This window comes from Lolium perenne, chromosome 4 (genome assembly GCF_019359855.2).
Source record: "Lolium perenne isolate Kyuss_39 chromosome 4, Kyuss_2.0, whole genome shotgun sequence".
Taxonomy (NCBI): Eukaryota; Viridiplantae; Streptophyta; class Magnoliopsida; order Poales; family Poaceae; genus Lolium; species Lolium perenne.
Window position 1 is genome coordinate 121,214,298 of NC_067247.2, and position 26,639 is coordinate 121,240,936.

A 26,639-nucleotide genomic window follows, 5' to 3' on the forward strand; every position below is an offset into this window, starting at 1 on the left:
TTTTGAGTATCAAAATGATTTTTACTTGGATATTTTGATATGATAGAATGAGTAGAACATTATATGCTCTCTGGTTTATGAAGATATAATTTTATTCTTGAGTAAATAGCAGCAAGCATGATTTCTTTTTACCTCTAATGTCACCCAAAGAAAAGAATGTGCAGAAAAATTTGCGTTGAAGTTTTTTCATAGGGAATGGAGGAATATCACACTAAAATTACTCAAATATGATGAAGATCATAAGCTTGGGGATGCCCATGCAATCCCACTGGACCCATTTAAAAATTTCTGGTTTGAGCACCTCTAAACTCTGTTTTTTGAGCAACATAGAATTTTCGCAAAAACTTGAAGCGTCCTTATTTTACATGTGTCTACTTTTGTTTTATTTTATGAGAGGACCATCATATTGCGTGTTTATGATGCATATGCATGATCTATTGGACCAAACTCTTTATCTCTAAATGTTCAAAGTAAAATAAGTTGCATGCTTTTAAAAGAAAAGGAGAAATGCCTAAAAGCTGAAATTTATTTTGTGTATTGTATTTTTTGTTTCACATGCTCTATTGAGTGATGATTTTTTATGTGCCTTATTTAGTGTTACTTCTTGCTAGTATACATAGATGGTTAATTTTAAGTATCATTTTTTTGATGATGAATGAATATCCTATGGATACTATTGCATGCTTTTAAACCTCTTGCTAGCCAAAAGATTTGAATTCTTACACAAGCATAGACTTGTTTCCAAGCTCAACTCAAATCCAATGTTTATCATACCTACCTACATAGCACTTGATATTCCAAATATAATGTGTTTTTTTCCTCCAACCTTTTCAAAATTTCTTTTTTGTGTAATTTAAAGCTCATAAGAAAGTAAGGTTTGGTAGAAAATACCACTATGCATATTATTAGTAATGAGCTAGACCGTAACCATGTTTACTGGGGAAGTCTTTCAACATTTCACTTTTGGGGTATTGCACCCTTCGTGGATCATCATTTATTTTGTTTTGTTGATGGCTATCTCTTATCAAATAAGTAGAGGTTATTTAAGCAAGTAACCATGCATTGTTAGAGAAGAACAATGGGCAGCTAACCGAAGCCATGCTTAATCATGGTGGAAGTTTTAGCAATGAGCATCCTCAATAGGAAGAGTAAAAAAAAGAGTTGTGTGAAAAAGGAGTATGAAAAAAATAAACAAAAAGAGTATGAAAAAATGAGAGAGAGTTAGAGAGGATGCTCAACATCTGTTGTTCATGTTGTTCCGGTATGGATGGCCTATAGTTGAGATGAACATCTCCTTTGGTCCTCTGTACATGTGGAATGAAGGTACCCCATTGATACTTGGTTAAAACATGTATGTCGAAAAATCTTGGTAACCCGGAGTTGAGTAACAAGAGGTATAGTCCTTAGCATTCAAGAAACCGAGGCAACATTTAATAATAAGAGGACAAACTCATACACATAGATATCTTTATACATGAGATACTTGGTACCCATCCTTATTATTATTGTTGACATGAATTGCATAGCTCAAAACCATGTTTTATGCTCTTTACTTTTTATTTTGTATGAGGTTTAGCACATACATTCCCTGCTTACTTTCTTGTGTTCAAGAGTCAAAAGATATATTCCTGAAAAGAGAAGACACAAAATCTTCCAACAATTCCATAGGATCTTTCCAAGCATGATTTATGATTATAATACTTATCATTCATGTTACTTATAATACTATTTACTTTTATGCATGCTATGTAGAATGTAAGAGTTATCACTTGATGAGTTCATATTACTTATTGTAATTCTTTATTGATCGAACCTTGTGATACTTTGCATGATTATTTAGAAGCTATATATTATAAACTTCAAAGTTCATGTTAGTTCTATCACCTTCATCCTCGGGACGAGCATAGGTTAAGCTTGCAGATGTAGATGCATGTAAAATGCATACATGAACTTTGTCCTTTATCATATTGAATTCCCACATATTTGCAACATATATAATGATAATACCATGTTTTACATTGATTTATGGGGATTTACCAATGATCCCATTTATTTGGTTTATAACGCTGCAGAACAGGAAAACCATGTTTTCTGTATTTTTCACTTTCAGACACCGATACAGAGTCAAATTGACCTGGGATTTTTGGAGCGTCACTTTTTCATCGAGAGGAACAACATGGGCCCTGAAAGCTCACCTGGAGAGGCCCGAGGGGCAAAAGAGACCAGGTGGTGCGACCAGGAAGTCTGGCCGCGCCACCCAACCTCTTGCAGCCGTCGATCGCCCGTTTGCCCTGATTCTTTCGCGAACCGACATATTTTCCCCTAAAAATGACTATATATATATGACCCCGAAGAGTTCTCGGGAGGAGATCACCGCAGAAAGACAAAAACACCAAAACAGAGACTATTGCAGAGAAGATTGGATGGGGAAACTCCGCCGGCATCACCGCCGGAGGGATCTCCATCTTCTCCAATGTCTTCATATTCATCACCATGACCAAGAGGGAGTAGTCCACCTCTGGACTACGGGTTTGTGCCAGCAACTTGATCTATTTCTATCATGTTCTTTATAGTTCTTAGTGCCATATGAGCCGCCTATCATGATTATGGTCATATTTGTAATACTTATGTGGTGGATCCTTATTCTATGATATTGTTTTATGAGATCTGATCTTATTATATTGAGATGTATTGATAGATGCATATTATGTACCCCATTTTTAAGTTTATGTTCTGACCCAACATCTATGCAAGAGCGTGTGTGGGACGATGTGTGTGTTAGATGGAGTAGCATGATTTTAGCGATTGGATAGTGACAATATGTTCATGATCTATTATGCCTTTGCCTTTCTTTTGCTACCTCTCACTAGGGATAAAATGAATGCATGTGCTATGTTCATCATGTGAAAGCAATGATGATCTTGTTTGTTCAAGGTAGCATATTTGATATTCAAACTTCATGTCAAAGTACTTATTGATATGCTTTGTTAATTATTAATATATGATTGATGCAGTTTCTTTCTTGTGGAGTATAAGAGAGATGTGTTGCATCATCTCTATGCTAGAACGTGATGCCCATATTAATTCTGATCTTACATATACTAATATTTGTACCTTCATATCTTATTGGCGAATTGCTTTTTATCCACCACAACTTTACGAAAGTATAGTCAAGTGAAGCCATGAACCCCGGTCCACTTTTTATCATAAGAAACACCTTTATATTGCTTTTACATTGTTTTCTATTTGCGGCACTATTTTAATCCGAAAATACAAAAATATTTACTTTTTTTATTTGCATCCAAAATATCAAAAACAATCAATCTCTTTACAATTTGACTTACTTATTTTATCTAGTTTAGTTTTTACTTGTCTTATTGCTACTTGTGTTATTTACTTATGCGAAACCTTGTGCTTGATAATCACACGGTGGAGTTGGGGATGCAAGACATTTATTTTACTTGCAGGATTGTTTGATGAAGAGAGAAGAGTACACACTTGTTTCCAGTTCCTCGAGAGTTCGATATAAACCCTCGAGTCATCCTTGTGGGGAAGATACTCCCTTGATACAACACTGTGCACTTGGAGTCCCAGCGTATCAAGATCTTTTTAGCGTTGCTAGTAGCCGTCATCAAACTAATGTGCCATCTAATGTGCTTCTGAGATCTGGTGGTGGTGGTGGGGGGGGGGAGTTGTTGGATGTAGATGGGTTGCAGCCTAGTAAGACGGATCATATAGCTACACTTTCTAAAATCTCAAGGCTCATCATGTTGGCAGCTTGATAACAGTTTTGGGGACCATCCCGCATTACTAGTTGGGAGAGAGTTGGAGTGCTTTATGAGGGTTGCTCTTCTAGTTATTCCAAGTGAGTGAGAAGAGAATTAGTCCTCGCACATTCCTCCTCCTCCGCCGCCCGCCTCGCCACATATCGCACACACGCGCGTCGCATTTCGTGACTCAAGTTCGAGTTCCAAACCGGTATTGTGGAAGCCTAAATCTTTGCTTGGTGCACCAACTAAGTTGGGCACATGTCGATGTGTGTTGTGCATGCTCGTCTCGTGTCCCTAGGTACGTGTCACACGTGTGTGTGCATGCTCGCCTCGTATCCCTAGGTACGTGTCACACGTGTGTGTGCATGCTCGCTGTATGTCCCTGACTTCCTACACGTGGTGGTGCGGTCAGCGCTCCTTTTCTAGGTAGGAGACGAGAGACAGAACACATATAGAGTTCTACACACTTCTCTCTCTCTCTCTCGACTAGTTTCTTTGTTGAGTTGCTTTCTAGTCTTCCGCAACCCCGTGACTAGCCGTTCTGGAGAGCAGGCCTCCGAAATTGCGTCCGTCAAGATCCTGCACCGGGAGACCGGTGATATGGTTTTTGGGGAGGTTCAAGTTCTTCCTCACCGGTTCATCTACTTCCTCGATAGATTCGGCTAAACCAACTACACCATGAGCGACATCAACAACGGCCATGACGATGTTGCTGCTGGAGCGACCTTCTCGATCGCGATGTACGTGTTCATCCTATCTTACCTTATAGCGCTACTTGTTCCATGTCTTGATTTGATACATGTGCTTAGTCTGATGTATATGGCTAGGTATGCTAGTGCAACCATAATGTTATTTTAGGTAATTAAACTTACTCGAAAATTGCTCAATAATCTAACACTATTTCGGCTTACTTTGACGGCTACCACGACCCTCTGCCAATACAATCCATATTCATTCCTCTCGATCTTTGCTTCTCTTCCTATCTTGCTGTTCTAATCACGCTTGACTTAGCAACGTCGTTGCTTCCGTGCAGATGCTGTCAGGCGAGGCGAGGATCACGCTTACAGCTTAGGAACGTCGTAATTTTCCACGTGCTAGCCGGCGTCGTGGTCAACTTTTCTTCACTGACTGTATGTAACAGTGTGCCGAAGAAAATTTGTAGAGAAGACGTACATAATACCCGAAGGCGACCAGCGCAGCGAGAGGAAGCGAGGCTGCGGAGATGGGGTCATCGGGGAACGCGTCAGAGCGGCGGGTGGTGCTGGCCGTGAACGGCGCGAGGTACGAGGCCGCCGGCGTTGAGCTGTCAATGTCGCTGCTCGAGTACCTGCGAACACGGACGACCGTCAGGGGCCCCAAGCTCGGCTGCGGCGAAGGTGAGCCACCACCGAACAGATCTTGTTTGATCATTGTGATTAGCACATTCTCATTGGCTCTCTTCTACTCCCTCCGGTCAGATTCACATGCATGTACTGGGCAGGAGTGTGCGCCAAAATTTTAAGACCGAAGGTAGTAGTAGTATTCACTAACATGGGCTGTCGCGATTGTGCCCTCGCCGCGTGTATAGCCCGGCAGAAAATATTGGTCCAACTAGACTCGCGGAGAAGAATTCAGCTGCGTCAGTCGGTAGCCTGAGAGTTTATACTATCACCTGGTGTAACCTAAATGAGAAACTTCGGCCATGGAAGCGGACTAGCGGAGCTTGTACAATCGCCCTGGATATGTGGCTTGGGGCCGGAGGAGCCCCGCCTTAACCTGCTTGTCTGGGTAGTCGATAGTCGGCCAAACGAAGCTCCTCCAGTCCGCCCCGGCTCTCCTAGTTCACTACCTAGCGCCGCAGCAGGCGCACGCGTCCCACCCTGCCAAAGCTTCATTTTCATGACAAAAAGTAGTTTCCGTCCCGGACGGGAACGACAGTGTGCTAGTTTTCTTTATTTCTTGATCATACTTCGGAAATTTCATAAAATAGAATTAAGACAATCCAAATAAGCGATCTGGATGTCTGATTAATACTTCCTCGCTCTAAATTGTGTCCAAGACGATCGAAGTAAAAACAAAACGAACAGAGCAAGTAAATCAAACATTTGACGTGACTACATTCTAAAGTCGTTCTAGATATGGGCATATGGCACTCCTCACTAGTACACTTAGGACACCTACAATAGGGTGACGTCAGCCTTCTCTTACGCTTGCTACGTATAATTTTTGCTTAGCTGGAGGAGAGATAAGAAAGAAAGAGAAGGTTGTCTTCCCTTAGCTAAGAGATGATCTCTTATGAAATAAGAGAAGACTATTTTTCCATTGTACGAATTGTTTTCCCTTAGACGCACAATTTCTTACTAAAAATAATTAATTCTCATTTATTGCAAGGAATGACAATAAAAGATAATGCATTGTATTCCTAGTATTTATTGTCTACCTAGATGATATGGACTACTAAGAGAAGACATGTTTTCTCTACCATTGTACATGCCCTTAGAGCCGGTTATCGTCAATAGTTTTCTGAAGGTTTCTAACAACACGCCACCCTGAAACGCTTTCCCTTCCGGTTCAAAGAACACCACCCTCAGACGCACAGAGATTTGGTGCTCCTGGGCACCGGTGCTCCTGCTATTTTAGAAAAAATAAAAGTCACATTTATGTGTTTCAAAAAATTAGAAAAAAATCATGGAATGAATTGTCTCATAAACGTGCAAATTTTCAATTTCTAATAGAAAAAATTCTGGGCTACACAAAAATAACAAACGTATGAATCTGGGTATGCATATTTCAAATCTTCAAATTTCAACATATTTTGTCTTTTTATGTAGTCTATAATATAAAGAATTTCATACTCCCTCCGACCTGAAAAAGTGGGCGGACGGTAGTACAAACCATTTTTTCCACTTACACCCTTCGTATTTACAAACAGATGGGTTCCAGGCCCCAATCGCTCGCTCGCAGCAGCTAGCTGCCGGCCGGACTCCCGCGCTCACGCCGGTGGACCGCCGGCCTCCCGCGTTTCGCGCCGGCGTCCTCGTGCTGCCCTCCCGCGCCTCCGGCTTCCCGCTTCCCTCCCGCGACTCTCGCCGCCGGCCTCCCACGCATCTCGTTGCCGGCGTTCCGCTCGTGCTCGCCTCCTTCGTCCCCTTCGTCTCTTCCTCATCGGTGACGCCGCCGGAGCTCCGAAGCTCCTGAGCTCCTCCGACGGGCGCGACAAAGTCAGAATCTTGGGGGAAAATGGGACCCTTTCTCCGTCGATCTACCTCCTCGTTGGGTTCTGTTTGGCGGAAGGAAGGCAAGGAGACGAGGAGGAAGGAAGAACGCCGGCGAGGGAGGGGCGGAGCACGCGGCGCGGTCCAGAGGGGGGACGGAGCAGGCGGCGCCGTCCGGGAAGAGCCGAGCGTGCGGGAGACGGGGGAGAGATTGGGGGAAGGATGTGTGACTTCAGGTGAAAAATTGCGGGGGGCGTTTCGTAAAATTACCACCGCGAACAGTAATTCGGGTCGGAGGGAGTATTAAAATTTTACATACTTGTAGGTTACGTCATTTATTATGTCTAGATTTATTTTCAGATTTTTCAGAAACAAATATGTATGATTTTCGAATTTTTTAAACAGCAAGACCACTAGTGCCCATGAGCCAAATACACTTTTCGACCCTCAGACTGGCAGCTATCGTCTCGGAAATTGCAACACCCTGAGGTGGCTTCTTTTCATGGCCGTTTGCCACAATTCTGGGTGCTTAGACCGTTTGCACTGGGCAATCTCCAATACTTACTGTTCTGCGACGACTATTATTTCACACTGCCTTAAATATTTCGTCGAATTGAGACGTATATTATCTCAGACTGCCTCAATACTTTTAAAATACTGTAAATAATAAGCAGCATGGTAATTCAAACTAAGTCATAACAGACATGACACATACACATGATTCAACAACCATAAATTATACAAAGATTAGCTAGAGTAGTCAACCATAAGATTAACATTATATCAGCAATAGTTGGAAAATCCATACACACATCGAACTAGTTAGAGAATCTCTAGTAGATACTCCAAACCGCAAACCCCAAAACCACCTATCCAGGGCACTCCAACGTAGTTTTGGGGTTTGGTAAACGTGCACGCAGAGACTGCAAACAGAATTACATATTAAAAAAAAAAAACTGGTACCGCAAGGTAGAATTGCATTGCATTTCGAAATTTCATGCATATATATAAGAAAATTCAGCCAAAAGCAACTCGAATTAGCTACAATTCGAACTAAATATCGCGGCCACTGAAACATAGTACCGAAAATTGGCTCTAAGATGCTCACTGGAGCCCTATGATGTGGCGGTGGCGCGTCAGCGGCCTCGTCACTCTCTGCCGATGCTGAGGTCAATGAAGATCTTGCCCTGCTCCTCCGCGACCAGCCGCCACTCCTCCATCTTGTCGGCGTCACGCTGGCTCAACCGCGAGACGAGTCCGATGACAGTGTCGAGGTGGCGCTCATCGACGAAGTCGCCGGGCGCGAGCCCTGCTTCCACGCGAGCTTCGTGAGGAGGCGCTCCAACTCCGTGTCGTCGAGGTAGTCGCGCGGGCTTGAACGCGGGCGTAGGCGCGTCGTGTTCCTCCATCTTCATCACCAACGCCGTCGACGGGTGCTGGCGGAAGCTCGATGACGACGATGATGCAGAAGGGGAGGAGCCGCAGCGGCGGTAGCGCTCGGACTCGCGCTTGGCGAAGGCGGACGGCGGCGCGATGCCATAGTTGCGGAACGGTAGGACCCCCCGGATCCGTGCCGCGTCAGAGCGTATCTTGTCCGCCTCCGTCTTCTCGTCGGCGCGCCCGTCCCCGCCACCCCGGCTCGAGCTGCCACCGTGCTCGGTTCTGCTTCCGCTGCGGCCAACTTGGTCGCCCCCGCGCCCGTTGGAGCCGTGCCCTGACACCATACTCGCCGGCGAGAGGAGGGGAGGCTGGATCTACGCGCGTGTGTTGATTGCTTGCCGGCGGGACCTCGATTTGTCGTCGGCGGGAGGCGAAGAGGCGGAGGAGCGGATGGGATTTGGCCCCCATCCACCTCACCGCCTGCCATATATGGGGGCATTTCGCGGGTTTGGGTTGCGGCCTGGATCCATTTTCCAGGCCAGACCACCGATGCAGGGTCTGATCTGGCCCAAAAAATGACCGAAAACCCCATATCGGCCCAAAATACCTTTTCTAGGCCGATATGAGGTATCTTCTAGAGATGCTCTTAGAAGTACATACATCAAACTTGATAAAAATCCATACATACTAGCAGTCTAGGAAAGTCTAGCAAATATACTTAATACTCTAGCTAACACTTAGCATTGCATTAATATTAACCTAGAAGGGTCTCAACCAGAAGATGAAGCTCCCAATCATCTCTCTCATGAAAGCAAAAAAGGACATTGTCCTCCTCTTTTAAGTTGTACCTCCTACAAGATTGCATTGTTTGACCCAGCTCCCATCTCCATCCTAACTTTTCATGGCTTCTTATTGGCCATGCGCGAAACATGGGCATCAACATGATCACGAATGAGATTCTTTAGGTACTCATTTGTGAACTGTGGTATAGAGAATTCAAGAATGAGCATATTTCTACTTATTAAGTAATTAAATATCACAAACTTAGTCATGTTTAAGAAAATATCATGATCATTTTACCAGCTTGCACTTCTTTCTCATGACAGATGAATAGATCATTTTGTAGACATAGTACTTGATTTTTGGTGGAAAATCGGGATCACACCAATCAAAAAGGAAGCTCACTTGATCTTCTGAGATAAAAACATACACTGCTTCGCAAATTCTATGCAAACCCTAAGTTAAGGTCCTGATGCAACACATAGAAATATGATATCATTGGGAAGCTGATTAGGTCATAGATTAATTAGAGTGGTGATCGTCTACATCTAACTTGCTAAAATATTCAAACTATTCAAATTTTAGAGGTAAGAGATGAAATCTTATACTGCTACATATTATTATACTATATACAGTATAAAATATTATATTTTTATGTTCTTCATAGCTCTAAGCAGAAGCTTCGTACTGCTGGGCTCTTCATATGATGACATGGAATCATAATTCTCACAGAAGTCACTCTCCTTGCTAGAGAGCGTTGTTGCATCATCATAGGAGGTTTCCATCTGTTAAATGGATACAGAAACTGTTCATAATTTTAAAAATCTTCCAATTCGAAAATTTTCAAATTCTAAAAATGTTCAAATTTGAAAATGTATAGATTTTAAAATATTCAAAATTTAAAATTGTTAGTTTTTTAAAAATGTCCAAAATTAACAATGTTCAAATTTAAAATATTCATATTTAAAAAACATAAGATACAAAAAATAAAACTATAAATAATAAGGAAACCGCTCAAGAACCTAGGAAACCCAAAGAAGAACGCATGAAAAAAAAAACCCGGAAAAAGCAACGCCAACCCTAGTGCTAGGATGGCCCAAGGAATCACCCATGTGCGATGCCCCAGATAGGGGTTGAAAACCCGTAAAATAAGTGATATTTTATGGTTGTGCCTGAGAAAAGGATCCATTTCAGATCTGGTAAACTCGACCAATCCTTAAAGTAAATTTAAGATGCCATTTTAAACGTGCCCTACCATCCCTTGTATCTAAAGTGTGAGGGGCAATTTTCTGGTGCCCCATGAAACGCGTTGACCGTTGGGGATGGGGAAAATTCAGGATGCGTTGACATCCTTTCGTCGTTGAACTCGCCGGAATCCAGCCAACTTTCGCCGCACCACCTCAACTTCCACCGCATAACCCACTGAAACAACTGGATGTTACTGCTACATCTCAAAGGGGCAGCGAAGCTGGTCTCTTACTCACCTAGTTCCGCCCTTAGAGGTTACCCTCGACAACGTAGGTGGGGAAGGCGAGGTCGAGCTGCTCGAGCAAGAGGAGAGCACACGAGAGGTGGGGATCGAGATGCAGCGCGGAGACGCATGTGGGGACGCGCACACGAGGGGTACCACATTGAGCACGGGGTGTAGAAGGGCGGGTGGGGTGGAGCAGCAGAGGCCATGGGTACGCTCGGCCGACGAAAACACTTCGTTGCCAACTGGTATAGTCGGTGGGGATTGGGGAGGTGCCGGCTTTCCATAGAAATAATATAGGGATAAATGGGAGAAAATAACAAAATTAAATAAAAGCTCTATGACATGAGAGTCTCGTGTCATTTTGGGACCAATTTTACAGTATCTATTCTAGCAGAGCCCGTGCGGCACCTAAAAATACCTTTATAGCAAATCTTATAGGAGCAGATTTTAAGGAAAATAAGGCACTGTTGTCGCTAAGATGATGCAAAATAGGACACGACTGCCGGACAAGGCTCTTCAAGTTTGTTGCTTGTTTACAAGATGATTCAAAATAGGTTTCAAGATGTTCATATTAGAGCATGATTATAAGGTAAAAATCACTGTTCAAAAACTAGGCCGATTCAACAATTACTAGGCCGATTAATCGCTACTAGGGGCTTGACCATGTCGATTACCATTAATCGTGTGTGTTAATCCTTTAGTCCGATTAATCAGTACGAAAGTCCGATTACTAGGTATGTTTCCGATTAACTACTACACTTGGTCAAAAAAATACAAAATTTTCAATGCATATCGCCAATACAGGCGCTACCCCTCCCCAATAAAGTAGGTTTTGCGAAGCCCCCGCTTGATTGCAACCTCCAATAGCTTGATTTGCATTGTCGCCAAATAGTTTCTTGCCCTCCCAGACCAGTTACCAGCAGTTGCCCAGACCTCAGATACAGGAGCTTGACCACCTTGAGGAGCTTATCCAGGATCTAGAGGACGCCTTCAATAGGTTAGGTGGTTGAGGTGTAAGAGGGTTCATACCCTAGGTAGGTGGTGGGAGAAGATAAACTTCATAGGTGAGAGGAGAAGAATGGAAGGAAGGAACGCAACTTTGGCTAGTGGATCCTGATTCGCTCGTGATGTTGAATATTAGGTCATAGAGGAGAAGCGTACAAGTTTTGCTAAGATTTTAGGCTCTAGAGAAGTAGGGACAGACATATAGAGGCTCATATACAATTATTTTCTCGTATATAAACTCTTTTAAGTGCTAATTTATGTAGGTTGCACAGATTAATAGCCGACCGATTAAATCACTTAACCGTCTGAATTCTGATTAATCGCTACTCCCAAGCCGACCGAGCAGTTAACGATTACCGATTTCCTTAACATTGGTAAAAATACACAATAAAAAAATTCATAATGTGGTGTTGATATATGTTACGGAGTACTTGTGTCTCTTGTTAAGTATACTAGCAAAAATGCCCGTGCGTTGCACCGGGAGAAACATATTTACGATGGCATGTATTTAGTGTCTACATGTCACGCTCCGCGATTAGGCGCTCCCGCTATCACTCCCTTCTTTGCCCACCGCTTTAGCTAGGCCACCGACCACACTCACCATGCGTCCCCCTTTAATGTACCCTCTTCGGTCACCCTACTAAGATCTCGATTGAGGCGTATCTGGAGTCTATGGTGATGTAACCTATGGAACGAATCATCAAGAATGGTGCGCAAGTTGCTGCTCGACATGTTGCTCAACTGAGAAGATTATTATGGGCCTGCTTTACGACGGTAGGCAAGGCCTACTCTTCCCCTTCCCTTTGTTCGGCGCAGGGCCAAATAAGCTTTCGTCTTTGCAGTTGTCTGGCCGCTTAGTTGCTGAGCAAGGTTGCATGGCTTGAGCAAAACTCCATCATCTCTTGTGCTATCGGCACCACCGCAACAACTGGAATTCCGCTTAGTGCTTTTTTCCTCAAATTTAAATAGAATTTTGATAAGCCGTTGCGTAAATTTCAGTAAAAAATTCATGACTAAATCATATCACATGTTACATCAGAATAAAAATACAGAAAACAAATTGATACATGTTTTCAGATATTGAAATACCTAGCAAAATCACTTAATTAGTTATAGCAAAACCTTTAAGCTTGACATAAACCTGTATTACAAAATCATAACCATATCCATACTTCGGATCGATGAGCTTCGCAGTTCTTGAGCTGAGATCGGAGATCTGGAGATATAGGCAAACTTCATTGAATCATTAAAATATCCGCGCTGAACAGACAAATTTGTCAGACTGAATCAACAAAGCATTTGGTTAATTGGATTTCCAGGACGCACATCATAGATCTCAAACGTTCGCAGAGGAGCATCTCATTGCTTCTGGATTCACTGCGTGGCAGAAGAAGCATCTCGCGTTGCTTCACATTAGTCCTCCTCCCATTCAAATCGATATGTAGGAGCTCCACGGCGCTCAACGCATCGCGAACCTCGACCACATCCTGAAGCCTGGTGCCGATCTGGCCGATTCAGCGACGACAAGACCAGTCCGGCAAGATCAGCACAACGCCCTGACGGCGAGATGGCAAGTTCCGGCGAAGTCGGCACAGCGGCCAGAATTCCCGTACTGCTTCTAGGATTGTACGTATATAGGTTAATTAGTTCGATTGTCCGATCGACACGAGTCCGGCCACCGCGAGCGCTTTTGTCCTCGTCGTCGCAAGTCGAAGCTTCCTTCTTGTTCGTCGGTTGGTGCCAGCAAGCTGGCTCAGGCTACGTCTTCCCCAACCGCCCCAGGTATCCGTTCGTGGGCCGACATTGTCGCAGCCCCTCTGCCTTGCGAAGGCCGGAAAGATCATGCCGCTGATGTCGCCGGTGGTGGCCAGAATGAGCGCCAAGACAAAGCCGCAGAGAGAACCGACTGCCGGCAAGGGCCACAAGGCGTGCACACTCCCTCACCTCAAGATAGCTTGTGCGCCTCGCCGCCCAGGGCTCCGTCGATCGATTGCACTGCTGTCACTGTCATGGGGCTTCGCCACGCCTTCGCCGAGCAGGCGCGTTGCCTTCGTGACGACCTCAATGCTGCTCTTGATAAGTTGCTGCAGCCCTTCAAGGATGAAGTTGCTGCTTTGCGCTCATGGCTTGACCGCACCTCCTCGTTCCTGGAGCAGGTCGAGAAGCTTGCCACCAGACTCGACAACACTTCGCCAGCGTTTGCCCGCCTCCCCTGCTCTCCCGGGGAGGGGCCTTCCCCTCCGATGGCTGTTAGGCCATCATCTGCTTCTATGGGGCCATTTGTGATACAAAGCTTGGTTCCTCTCCATGGAGAGGATGATTCCTGGAGCGAGGGCACACGGATCGCCGAGGGCGCCTCCCCGACGTTCACGTCCATCACACCGTCTTGTTCGCCGCCTTCTCCCGTGGGGTCGCGGTGTGTGCTCGACTTGTCCCTTGGCTCACCCTACCCGGTGCGTGACATCTCTGCTGAGATTGAGCCTGCGCCATGGGGAATGCCAGTGCACGTGAGCCCACCTCTACCGCCGTTCATGTCCACTCCGGCACCAAAGAAGACAAAATGTCTGATGCTTGCCTCTCCTCGCCGTAGTGGCCGTATTGCGCAGCAGAAGAAGAAGAAGAAGCTGCCCTCTCTCAAGTCCAAGGGTGGCCCGAAGAAAAATAACAAGCCTTATGACTAGTGCAGGTTGGACTTGCCGGGTTCTTGCGGGTGTTGCTTCCCTGCCGTAGTAGTTGTTTTGTTGTTTTAGCTCTGGTTTTGGGCTGAGCCGTTTTAAACAGTGCGGCTGCCCCTAAACTCTTGTATTTTTGGGTGTCTGCCCTCGTTGGTTGTATCGGTTTTCGCCAGGTTTTCCGTAATTAACTTGGCAACTATCTTCTTAATCAATGAAACGGGCAAAGCTTTTGCCTGATGTTTCAAAAAAAAAAAAAAATTGTCCGATCGACTCTTGCATAATTCAAGTAGGACGAACGAGTTGTAGTCGGTTGCAGGGCACGACTGATCAGGGTTCTACCCGTCCTAGGCCAGGACTCTTGGCTGGACAGAAAATCGAACGGACGAACACACGACGAACGAAACGAAGCAACTACGGACGACCAAAAAACCGGACGGACGAAACCAAGGAAACGCTTTTGCTTTTATTATTAGGTATAGATAGTAAAAATGCCCGTGCGTTGCATCGGGATAAACCCAGCCAAGTATAGCATGATTGATGACACTTCTCATTTGTGCCAGCATGGTATTCGGTTGTTACGTATGTTGTAGTTAGATTTGTCCCATTTCTCCTGATCATTCTTGCGGGACCTGCTTACATGCTCCTCGGCATCTTGGCCTAAGCCTCAATCCCACGGCCAAAGCACCACCGAAACCGCACCAATCTGAGACCCTTGTTTCTCAATATAAAAATCATGCAACCGCCGGTCCTCCACATGAGTGAAACTGAACTCGCCGGGTACAAATCAACCAGTATGTTCTCGTGTTCTTCACATTGTTGCACCGTCTATGCTGATGCTATAGTGCTTTTAGATTAGGTATCCCCTATGGCATGTGGCATTTATCACTGCAACACTTGCATTTGCAAAAACGTCTGACTCAGATCTTTAAGAGAATTATGCATTTATTTTATTAGAACTATATTTGGCTGCACCACGGTTGTAAGTATCCTGAAATCTAGAGGACCACGGAACAATAGAATCTGATATAGAATCTAACAATAATGTACTTTTCTTAAATTTCTGGAAGTTGAATGGCAATAGATAACCGCTTGCTCCAGTTTTTTTTTTCCAAATCTTGCAAAAGGAAAATTCACGAACAAAAGAAACATGTTGTTAACCTTATAAATAAGTTCACCAATCTAGACCAATCGATTCGCATTTCCTAAGATTACCCATGGTACTACTTCCTCCTTCCCAAATTAGGATTCCTATAGTTTTTAGTCAAAATTAAACTTGATTTCTTTTAAACTCAAAACTTGATTTGAGTTCTAGAAAAAGAAAAATCATAGTAAAAAAATGAGACTACCCTAGCTAGAGCCCATGTGCTCTTCTGTCTTGGCTGCCCAAAAATCCCCCCAGCTCGTCCCATCGCGTTATCTAGCTCCCCCGGTGAGAGGCATTGTCAGCTCGCACTATCGTCACTCACCGCTCACTGCAGCATCGCCGTCTAATTATGTGATATTACTTAGTTACTGGGTTAAAAGAAAGTAAAATCTTCCACCACACGTCACTTCCTCCTTATCATCTACTCCTTTTTATCTCCTCACTTTTATCAGTTTTGCCACCGGGTATGCTTTTCTCACACACACCACTATACTTGCTTATGCACCCAAATAAATCAGAAGCATCAAATTCATTCGAACAAAACCAATCAGCACTATCCGTAAGTGAAGCAGCACCAATATTTGGAATGAATTCAGGTTGGTTGCCATCAGTCGGGGATGACAATTAACGAGTCCCATAAGTCTAAGTTCACCAGCTGCAACAGGAGTACCAAAAGGCGGGAGGCATCAGCAGAGGCCTGAAAACATAATTTACATAGTTTAACACATGAAAATAAACCCTAAACGCCTGCGCCTACTGCTGCTCCTCGTCGCTGTCGAGCACGATGAGCTCTGGAACCGTCCAGGGCCAGTTGGATACCGGCGGAACATACGCCGAACGCGCCGGCGGTGCTTGAGGTGGAGGCGCCCAGGACTGTGGGTGCGGTGAATGCGCCCAGGGCTGTGGCTGTGGTGGAGGCGCCCAGGGCTGTGGCTCTGGTGGTGGTGGAGGCGCCCAGGGATGTGGTGGTGGTGTAGGAGCCCAGGGGTTGTACGGCGGCGGTTGTGGCGCGGCCGAGTCCTGTAGCGCCAGTCGCAGGGCTTCATCCCCCGACAGGCCCAGCGGCATGAAGCCGGTGGCGTAGCGGGGCAGCGACGACTGCACAGGCGGGTCGTTTTCAGAGACGAGGACGCCGAGCTTCGCCATCTCGTCGTCCGTCATGTTGTCTGGGAACTCGAACTTGTGGCCCTCCGCCATGGCCAGCTGCCATTCCTAGAAGACGACATCGACGTAGTCGTCACTGTTGTCCTTGACCTACTCGTTGTGGTACGTCAGCGCCTCGATGTAGTCATCATCGTCGTCACATTCGTCGTCATCGTGGTCATCGTTGTATTGCGCACGCGTCGACGCCTGGTGCGCACTCGTCGGCGCCTGCTGTCTTCGAGGACGAGGCGGCAGTGGACGGTCGAAGGGAAAGGCGGCGGTGGTGGTGCGAGTGCAGGTGTGGGCGATGGAGGAACGGGGCCGGTGGACTTTTAAGGCCGACCGCGCGTGGGATACGATGCCATTGAAGGCGGCGCAGAAGCCCAGCCGCCGCCCGCCAATGCGCGCAGAAGAGGCAGTCGCGCCATTGATGGCGAAGGCTGCGGCGCAGACGCGGAAGCGCTGACCGCGGAAGCGATGCCCTCGATACAGGCTCGCTGCCACGCAGGCCCGGTAGAGACGCGAGCGGACACTTTGCGCGTCTGCGCAGCGTCCGCCGAGACGCATTCTAGGCGCAAATATGCGCCGGGTATGCGTCGCAGCGGACGTCCCGGTCACGATGCGTCGTACCGCTGGAGGTGGTGTCAAACGCATTTTTTCGGCCCAGCGGACGCAAACGGTCGCTCAGGAGATGCCCTAATTATAATTTGTAAAAGCACAAAAAGGCTATTCCCTGCCTCATTTACAAATTGCCCGGAAATCTTCGTGAAAAAAGGACCGAATAGATAAGGTCCATTGACCTCCTGTGCGGCTCAAGATCAGAGAAATTCCAGTATCGAGCGTCGTTGGAAGTGCAGGAGCGACACACACAGGGGAACACATCCTCCGCGAGCGAGGCTGCCTCGACCTCCCTCCCTCCGCTTCTAGCGCTCCACGCCGCTGCACCTCACCGTTCCCGGATGTCCCTGCTGCTCGGAGATGTGCAGGATTGGGGAAATCCGGCGCCGTCGGGCGGGGCTCCATCGCTCGCCATGATTTTCTGGGATCTGTCTCCTCCAAGCTTTTTTCCCAATTTCATCTGATTGATTCCGTGCTTATGCCACCACCAGCGTGCAATTTCCTCTATTTTGCTTCTTTAATTTCCTCCTTTCCCGAATTATGCGGATCGTGATCCTTTCTCCTTCGTTTAATTCGCTCCTTTAATCGCCCCCCAGCAGCGTTCGATTCGTTCCATCTTTGCTGATGCTTGTTCCAAATCAGCTCGGTACAACCCTGAAAATTTAGTGATATAAACTGGTGGAACTCTTTATACGCGAGCGAGGTGGGACTATTGACGCAAACACATCTGCTCCTGAGCAGGCGCTGTGAAATTTTGACCAAAAAAGCCCAGCGGTGGCCCTGTTCTGAGATCTAGACCCATGGTGGCCGGGCGAGCCTGGTGCGTGCGGCGGGTGGAGTCTGATGAGAGAAAAAGAATCGAACCGTTTTTTAACTTTTCGGTGGCATTGTGTATAAAATGTAATTTGGTGGAAGGGCAAAACGGTCCAAATAAAAGTTGGACGAAAATTTTGGCAGAAACCTTAGCTCCTTTATTATTAGGTATAGATATAGAAAAAACTAAAACTAGCGTATCGTCTCCTTGTTGCTTTTGGTTTTCTTAATGAATCTTTAATTGGAACGATTTATAATGCCCGTCATAGTAGATATAACTTTGGTCCATATAGAGATAAAAAAAATTACATTGTGCTTCCAAGAACTATCCAATTAGAGGCCACTAGCATTACCACCGGATACACATATGAAAAACTTGGTGTAGCGTGTCGGGCAGTGTAGTCCACGATCCGTCTGATACCACATGCATTTAGTCGGAGTGCTGATCGCACAACACGCATCTACCGGCATCCACATGTACGAGGAGAAGCACCGGCGACAGACTACTAGGTTCGGTACATCGGCTAGACCAAGTGAAGGTGCTAGGGTTTTCAAAACATGAGAATGGTCTAACTCTGTCCTTTGTGCAGCCACTGCCCTGGTTGACCTAGTGTGTGTCCGGCTCACGTCCAACGTCCAACCTCCGGTCTAATTATATTGGGCTAACTTCATACTCTTAAGTGTGTGACCCCCTGGCTCATGGTTACCCGGACATGGTTGATGTCCAACTAGCAATTGATTAGTCCGTAGTGGCACCTACCAAAACATGCCGACTCGTGCTAGAGGTTTTATGGGGTAATCCTTTTAAGTATTGGTGAAACTGTACCTTCTCCCAATCCTAAACCTAATTTCACGTAATCCGGTAGCATTATTTTCGTAAGTGGAGTACGTATATGTAGCATTGTTGCCTAATTCCTAATCCATAGAATATTGAGGATTGACAAAAATATACTAAAATTTAAGAAAAAATGAGAATATGCGAAGATTACACTAGCCTAATACTCTATAGTACTTTTATCAATAAGGCCTCATTCGGTGTCAGTGGCTTTGTCTCATGTTTGGGCTCAATTAAAACACGTAAAAACCCTGCGGATTTGGAATTTGGTGGGATTGTCCCTCAAAAAGTTACAGTAGTAACGAACATCTCGCCGGCGGCACCGTGGACACCGCCTTCGCTCCTCCACCCGCTCCGGCCGCCTCCCTCCCTCGGCAGCATCTCTTGGCGGAGTAGTACGACACCCGCGTCCTGCAAGCCCACAAGGCGGAGCCGGCGGCAGCGTAGTGGCCCTCTATCTGCCGCTATCGCGGGAGGGGCGAGGCCGCCTCCGCTGCTGTCGTTGGTCCAGAGGAGCGCGGCGGCCTCCGCTGCCGGTCGCCCAGGGTAGCGAGCCCGCTGCCGCTGTTCGTCCAGGGGATCGAGCTCGCCGCCGCTGATTTTCGCCCAGGTGAGTTCCGCCGGCCGCAGCCAGTGGTCGAGTTTTGGCCTGGGAATCCAACGGCTCGCGTTTCTAAACATAGATTTACCGTAGTTTTTTTTAGATGTTACCGTAGATTTTTTTTGTTAGGAATTTTGTAGTGCACCTGATAATCATCGTAATAATGTTTGGTAATGTGATGTACTACAATTTCTTTCATATCTGTGCAGGTGGATGTGGTGCTTGTGTGGTTCTAATATCCAAGTATGACCCATGCACTGAAGAGGTGGATGATTTCTCGGCAAGCTCATGTCTGGCACTAGTCGGCAGCCTGAATTTCTGCTCGGTGACCACCAGCGAAGGCATCGGCAACACCAAGAATGGCTTTCACAGTGTCCAGCAGCGCCTCTCTGGTTTCCACGCCTCTCAGTGCGGCTTCTGCACCCCGGGCATGTGCATGTCCATCTTCTCTGCGCTCACCAAGACCGACAAGGCGGCCGCCCGCCCTGCTCCGCCTCAGGGCTTCTCCAAGCTCACCATCTCCGAGGCTGAGAAGGCCATCTCGGGCAACTTGTGCCGGTGCACCGGCTATAGGCCTATAGTTGATGCCTGCAAGAGTTTCGCGGCTGATGTCGACCTTGAGGACCTAGGCCTCAACTCCTTCTGGACGAAAGGTGCAGACCCTGCAGATGTCAGCAAGCTGCCAGCCTACACCAGTGGCTCCATCTGCACCTTCCCAGACTTCCTCAAAGATGAGATCAAATCTTCCGTAAATCAAATGAACTATGTCCCGCCGCCAAAAAAATTCAAAAAGACGGACAAGGTCCTTGTGGCCAATGAGGACGGCTGGTACTATCCTAAGAGCATCGCCGAGTTCCAAGGACTGCTAGATTCCAACTGGTTTGACCAAAGCTCAGTGAAGATCGTGGCGGCAAACACTGGCTCCGGCATTTACAAGGATGAAGACCTATATGACAAGCACATTGACATCAACGGGATTCCAGAGCTTTCAGTCATCAACAGAACCAGCAAGGGGGCTCAGATCGGAGCAGCTGTGTCCATCTCCAAAGCCATTGATGTTTTCTCGGATGGAAACCTGGTCTTTGGCAAGATTGCTGATCATCTGAACAAGGTAGCCACACCATTTGTTCGAAACACTGCAACCATTGGTGGAAACATAATCATGGCACAGAGGCTGCACTCCCCGTCAGACATTGCTACTGTTCTTCTGGCTGCAGGTTCAACTGTGACCATTCAAGTGGCTTCCAAGAAGCTCTGTCTTACATTGGAAGACTTCTTGGAGCAGCCTCCATGTGATTCTAGGACCCTACTGCTCAGCTTATTTGTCCCAGATTGGGGCTCAGCTAATGTAACCTTTGAGACTTCTCGAGCATCGCCTCGTCCATTCGGCAATGCTGTCTCTTACATCAACTCTGCATTCTTGGCAAGGCTATCAGAGGCTGCATCATCAGCGACGCCTCTCATTGAGGATATATGCCTAGCATTTGGTGCTTTTGGAACCAACCACGCGATCAGGGCTAGGAATGTCGAGGACTTCCTCAAGGGGAAAGTAGTAAGTGCATCTGTAATACTTGAAGCTGTCCGGTTGCTTAAAGATGCTATTCTACCATCCGTAGGAACCACACATCCTGAATACAGAGTTAGCTTGGCAGTCAGTTTTCTGTTCAGTTTCCTGTCTTCCCTTGCAAACGGAATAATGAATAGTGTGAGTGTATCCTCACCGGGGAAGCATGTTAAGGTTGTCAGTGATAATTTGCCAATTCGCTCAAGACAGGAACTGGTTTCCACGGACAAATGTAAACAAATTGGCAAGCCCATCAACAAAACTGGTGTAGAGCTACAAACTTCAGGTATATACTCTCATTCTCTTGTCCTAAACTTATCTACCTTACAGGTTCCGTTCAATTACCTTGCACTCTGGCTCTATGGGTTAGCAACGCTTGACAATACTTATTATTTTCGCAAAACAGAAGACAATATTTCTTGATAGCATTTTCTTCTGCATAATTCATAACCAAAAACATTGATAGTCCTTTTGTTCATATTTAGTAAGGTAGGTGGACTAATGCTGAACCATATGAAATGCTTCATCTCTCCATATTTATTTTCAAAACCTTTTTCTTTGTACCACCCGGTATCCTGAAACATCTGCTTGATGCAATTCTTGGTTCTTTCACAGGGGAAGCTGTGTACGTTGATGACATCCCAGTCCCTAAGGATTGCCTCTATGGTGCATTCATCTACAGCACACATCCTCATGCTCGTATAAACGGTATCAAGTTCAGATCATCTTTGGCTTCACAAAAGGTTATTGCAGTTATTGATGCAAAGGACATTCCGAGTAGTGGAGATAATATGTGTTCCAACTTCAGAATGGTAGATGACGAGCCACTTTTTGCTAATTCAGTTTCTGAATTTGCTGGTCAAAATGTTGCCATTGTGGTATGTCTTAACCACTTCAACTTTCTTGCTTACGAGGTTTCTTTATATATTGATCCAATATTTTGAGAAATCACTGGACCTTTGTACTATATCATCTTGTTGCTTTGTTTATGACTCAGATTGCTGAAACACAGAAGTATGCCTATATGGCGGCAAAACAAGCTGATATTGAGTATAGCACAGAAGGTCTTGAGCCACCAATTCTGACAATAGAGGACGCGATCCAGCATAACAGCTTCTACCATCCTCCCCCGTATTTAGTTCCTAAGCCAATTGGTGACTTTGACAAAGGGATGTCTGAAGCTGATTACAAGATTTTATCAGCAGAGGTAAACAATTCATTTCGTTGAAGAGGGCATAGATCTTAAGTATACTGGCAGTAATTCTCATACCTAGTGTATTTTTTTTTGCACAGGTTCAACTTGAATCCCAGTGCTTCTTCTACATGGAGGCGCAGGTCGCCTTAGCTATCCCCGATGAAGATAACTGTATCACCGTTTACTCCTCGGGGCAAATGCCTGAGGCCACGCAACAAGCCATTGGAAGGTGTCTTGGCATACCGTTCCACAATGTTCGTGTCATCACAAGAAGAGTTGGAGGTGGCTTTGGTGGGAAGTCGATGAAAGCAGTGCACGTAAATGTCCAACTATAAGATTTACTTCCTCCATCCGGAAATAAGTGACTCAGATTTGTCTACATTTGCATGATGTAGAAAAATCCGAGTCACTTATTTCCGGTCGTAGGGAGTAGTAAAATTTGAACCTATTTGTCATTGAATCTGATCAGGAAATCGTTGGTACTTTCAGGTTGCATGTGCATGTGCAGTTGCAGCATTCAAGCTGCGGCGCCCTGTTCGGATGTACCTCGACCGCAAGACGGACATGATAACGGTGGGAGGACGGCACCCGATTAAGGCGAAGTACTCAGTTGGGTTCATGTCTGACGGCACAATAAAGGCCCTGCACCTTGATCTCGGAATCATAGCCGGAATATGGCCTGATTACAGTCCATTTATGCCATTTTCTGTTACAGAGTCTCTGAAGAAGTACAACTGGGGTGCCCTCGCGTTTGACATAAAGGTTTGCAAGACTAACATATCGTCCAAGCAGTCCATGCGTGCGCCTGGTGGAGTGCAGGGCTCCTTCATCGCGGAAGCCATCGTTGAGCATGTTGCCTCAATGCTCTCAGTCGAAACCAACACCATCAGAAGGAAGAACCTTCATGACTTCGAGAGCCTCAAGGTGTTCTTCGGGGACAGCGCAGGCGAGGCCTCGACCTACAGCCTTGTCACCATCTTCGAGAAACTGGCCTTTTCACCCGACTACCAGCACAGGGCTGCCACAGTTGAGCGTTTCAACAGCGGCAGCAGGTGGAAGAAGCGTGGTATCTCCTGTGTGCCAATCACGTATACGGTATTTCTCAGGCCAACTCCGGGGAGAGTGTCCATCTTGAAAGACGGTTCCATAGTCGTCGAGGTTGGCGGCGTCGAGATAGGCCAAGGGCTGTGGACCAAAGTGACGCAAATGACTACGTTCGTGCTGGGGCAGCTATGCCCTGCCGGTGGTGAAGGACTCCTCGACAAGGTACGGGTCATCCAGGCCGACACGCTTAGCATGGTCCAAGGAGGGGTGACCGATGGGAGCACCACCTCTCAAGCCAGCTGTGAAGCAGTCCGACTGTCATGCGCTGCACTTGTCGAGAGGCTTAAGCCTATCAAAGAAGACCTGGAGGCTAAGTCCGGCCTGATTACATGGTGCTCCTTGATTGCTCAGGTAAGGAAAAATCTTGTGAAATCTGATTGGTTTTTAGTTCCATGACAAGAATTCCTCCATTTAATTTATATCTATCAATTCTGCTATTGGAAGTTGATGCCGTATTCCTCCTCGTCCTCGCTCGCAGGCAATAACGATGAACGTGAACTTGTCAGCGCATGCCTACTGGCTCCCTGACCCAACTTTCACCAGCTACTTGAACTATGGAGCAGCTGTTAGTGAGGTATCCTGATCCAAATCACAAGAGCGATATTGCAAAAGCATTCTATGTTAACCATGCATGCTACTGGAGATTGCAGCTTCTCTTCTGCTAGAGGTTGAAGAATGTCTGATTAGCAATCTTCATATGAACATTGCAGGTCGAAGTTGATGTCTTGACAGGAGCAACCACGATCCTCCGGAGTGACATCCTATTTGACTGTGGGCAGAGCCTGAATCCAGCGATAGACTTGGGCCAGGTGAGCTCCAAGCCTCCAAGACAGATCACTGTGTGAATCGAGGTGTCGCTGGTGTGAAATCTGTTCCTGATTTTTCTCAGGTCGAAGGCGCATTCGTGCAAGGGGTAGGATTCTTCACAAATGAGGAGTACAGGACCAACTCCGACGGCATGCTCATCAACGATGGCACATATACGTACAAGATCCCCACAGTGGACACCATCCCAAAGCAGTTCAACGTCGAGTTCTTCGACAGCCCCCACAGCCAGAAGCGTGTCCTCTCCTCAAAAGGTGAAGCTTCCGATCATATGGTTCTATTTTATTCCATCACAACTCTGCAGCTTTTAGCTCGCCAACAGTGAATGACCTGACACTGATAAAAATCAAAATCTCTGCTTCCAGCTTCTGGTGAGCCGCCCCTGCTCCTCGCGTCCTCAGTGCACTGTGCGATGAGGGAAGCCATCAGAGCAGCCAGGAAGGAGTTCTCAGTGTGCACGGGACCTGCAAACTTGCCGCTGACATTCCAGATGGACGTGCCGGCAACGATGGCTGCAGTCAAGGAGCTCTGCGGCCTCGATGTTGTAGAGAAGTACCTTAGGAGCCTCCCCGCCACCCAGGCGTGAAGAATCAGGAACTCGTCCTAGCAATGTTCATTTTATTAGGAGCAGATTACTTTAGCAAGGATGATAGTTTTTGAAAGAAAATGTATTTCTTAATAAGCTGGCATGTACTTTGTCAGCCCAAGGATCTCCCGTATTACCTATTTTTTTACTTGTCCATTCAACTTAGCTTTGCTTCCTCACCTCAAGCAGCTTGGATACTATTTGTCAATATAAATAAACATGCATATCAGGGACCTCTCTTCTTTGAGAATTTTTCAGTTGCTGCTTGAGGGGTCTGGAAGGAAATAAATAACCTCATTTTTGAAAGGATGGCTCATGCGAGTCAAGGAGGGCATCAATGGGAAAGCCAAGAAGGAGCAGTGAGCAGTCTTGTGTCTGTTTATAGTGTCTAGCAATCTATGTCAAATGGATGTATCTGTTCTAGCAGTGAGCACTGAGCAGTGTTGTGTCTGTGTGTTCTAGCAAATGCAGTGTTATGTACCACGATGTTATCGTTGAATAAATGAGTGTAGCAATCTGTGTGACTGAATATTGCATTATTTTTCCACTTCTATTAATACAAATTCAGTGACATGGAAGTAGATAATCTTTAAAATTCGCTGACAGTGCACCAAATTGTATTTTTTTTTTTTTTTTTTGAAATGGGGATGTACCCCGGCTTCTGCATTGTGGTGATGCACACGGCCATTTATTAAAAAATGATTCAGATTCAGTATGGTTACAACTCAAGCATAACCAAGAATTGATATAAAAATCAACCAACGAAAAAAACAAGACATACTATGATGACACGTCAACATAGCATCCTAGTATGTTGTCAGCCAGCCTGCACAAGATGAGCGACCATCTGGAGCCGTGTGCTTCTAGAAGACATGGCATCCCGCTGTTCCTCCGGCGAAAGGAGGGCCCAAAGCAAAACCCAATATGCCACCATATGGATAACCTGCAAAAAATAAAAAAGATTTTTTTTTTGTTAAAGATGATATCATTTTTGACCCTCCATATAGACCAACATAAAGCAGAAACCCCAATCCAAATAAAATTCTTAGATTATCTATCTGCTCCATTCAACTAATTACCAAACATATTAGTAATATTGGTTGGAGGTGAAAGATCATAAGTGAAATTGACCGTACGCCGAAGAAGCTTAGCTAAAGGACATTCAATAAAGAGGTGTTGAATAGTCTCCTGATCCCCGCAGAAAACACATTTCATACACCCATTTCAGTGACGTTTATCTAAATTATCTTTAGTTAATAGAACCTTGTTACTCAAGAACCACATGAAAATCTTTATTTTAAGGGAAACTTTCACCTTCCAGAGATACTTTCGCAAAAAAGGGGTATGGTCATTCATAATATCCTCATACATAGATTTAACCGTAAACAAACCATTGGATGTCAGATCCCAGACAAAACGATCAGTCTCTTCATTCAAGTTGACCGCCACTAGTTTTCGACATAATTGTAACCATGAAGTCTATTTGTTACCACTCAACACCCGTCGGAAAGTAATATTCAGCGGAGTTTGGGCTAACACATGGGCTACTGTTACATTCTTGTGATGTGCAATATTACATAAGGACGGATACTGCTGAGCTAACGAAGTTTTTCCTAACCAAGTATCTTCCCAGAAACGGGTACCAAACCCATTACCCACTTTGAAGAAACCTCTAGAAAAAAACTCATCCTTAATCCCATCAATCCCTTCCAGAAAGGAGAATCAGTAGGCTTAGCATGTACCTCACTTGCATTCTGATCAACATGTGCATTCTCTGTTAGCTGAACTTCCTCTGCCTCAACACTTGCATTCAGTTCAGGAAGTGTCTGATTTGAGCAGTTCATCTGCCTCTTTTTCTTGATCTGGCATTTGAACAAGTAGCAGCAGCATTTGCATCTCCATTTGAATCAGTAGCAGCAACACTTCCTCTACT

General features: G+C 45.8%; 1 protein-coding gene across 1 annotated transcript; it reads left to right on the forward strand.

The window, feature by feature from the left end:
* The first annotated feature begins 4,948 nt into the window (after positions 1-4,948).
* On the forward strand, positions 4,949-25,235 carry LOC127293770 (indole-3-acetaldehyde oxidase). Its single transcript, XM_051323421.2, has 10 exons — positions 4,949-5,146; positions 19,642-21,282; positions 21,612-21,874; positions 21,994-22,203; positions 22,290-22,508; positions 22,681-23,646; positions 23,774-23,869; positions 24,006-24,104; positions 24,185-24,374; positions 24,486-25,235. Exons 1-10 carry the CDS (start codon positions 4,993-4,995, stop codon positions 24,704-24,706), a joined length of 4,059 nt encoding a protein of 1,352 aa, XP_051179381.1. The 5' UTR covers positions 4,949-4,992; the 3' UTR covers positions 24,707-25,235.
* The last annotated feature ends 1,404 nt before the right edge of the window (positions 25,236-26,639 follow it).

What these genes read in the sequence shown, in the direction of transcription:
- LOC127293770 (XM_051323421.2), top strand. Translation starts at nt 4,993, where the DNA reads ATGGGGTCATCGGGGAACGCGTCAGAGCGGCGGGTGGTGCTGGCCGTG. An exon ending in TGTAGAGCTACAAACTTCAG is followed by an intron (nt 21,283 to 21,611) that starts GTATATACTCTC and finishes GTTCTTTCACAG; the next exon opens with GGGAAGCTGTGTACGTTGAT. An exon ending in ACAAGATTTTATCAGCAGAG is followed by an intron (nt 22,204 to 22,289) that starts GTAAACAATTCA and finishes TTTTTTGCACAG; the next exon opens with GTTCAACTTGAATCCCAGTG.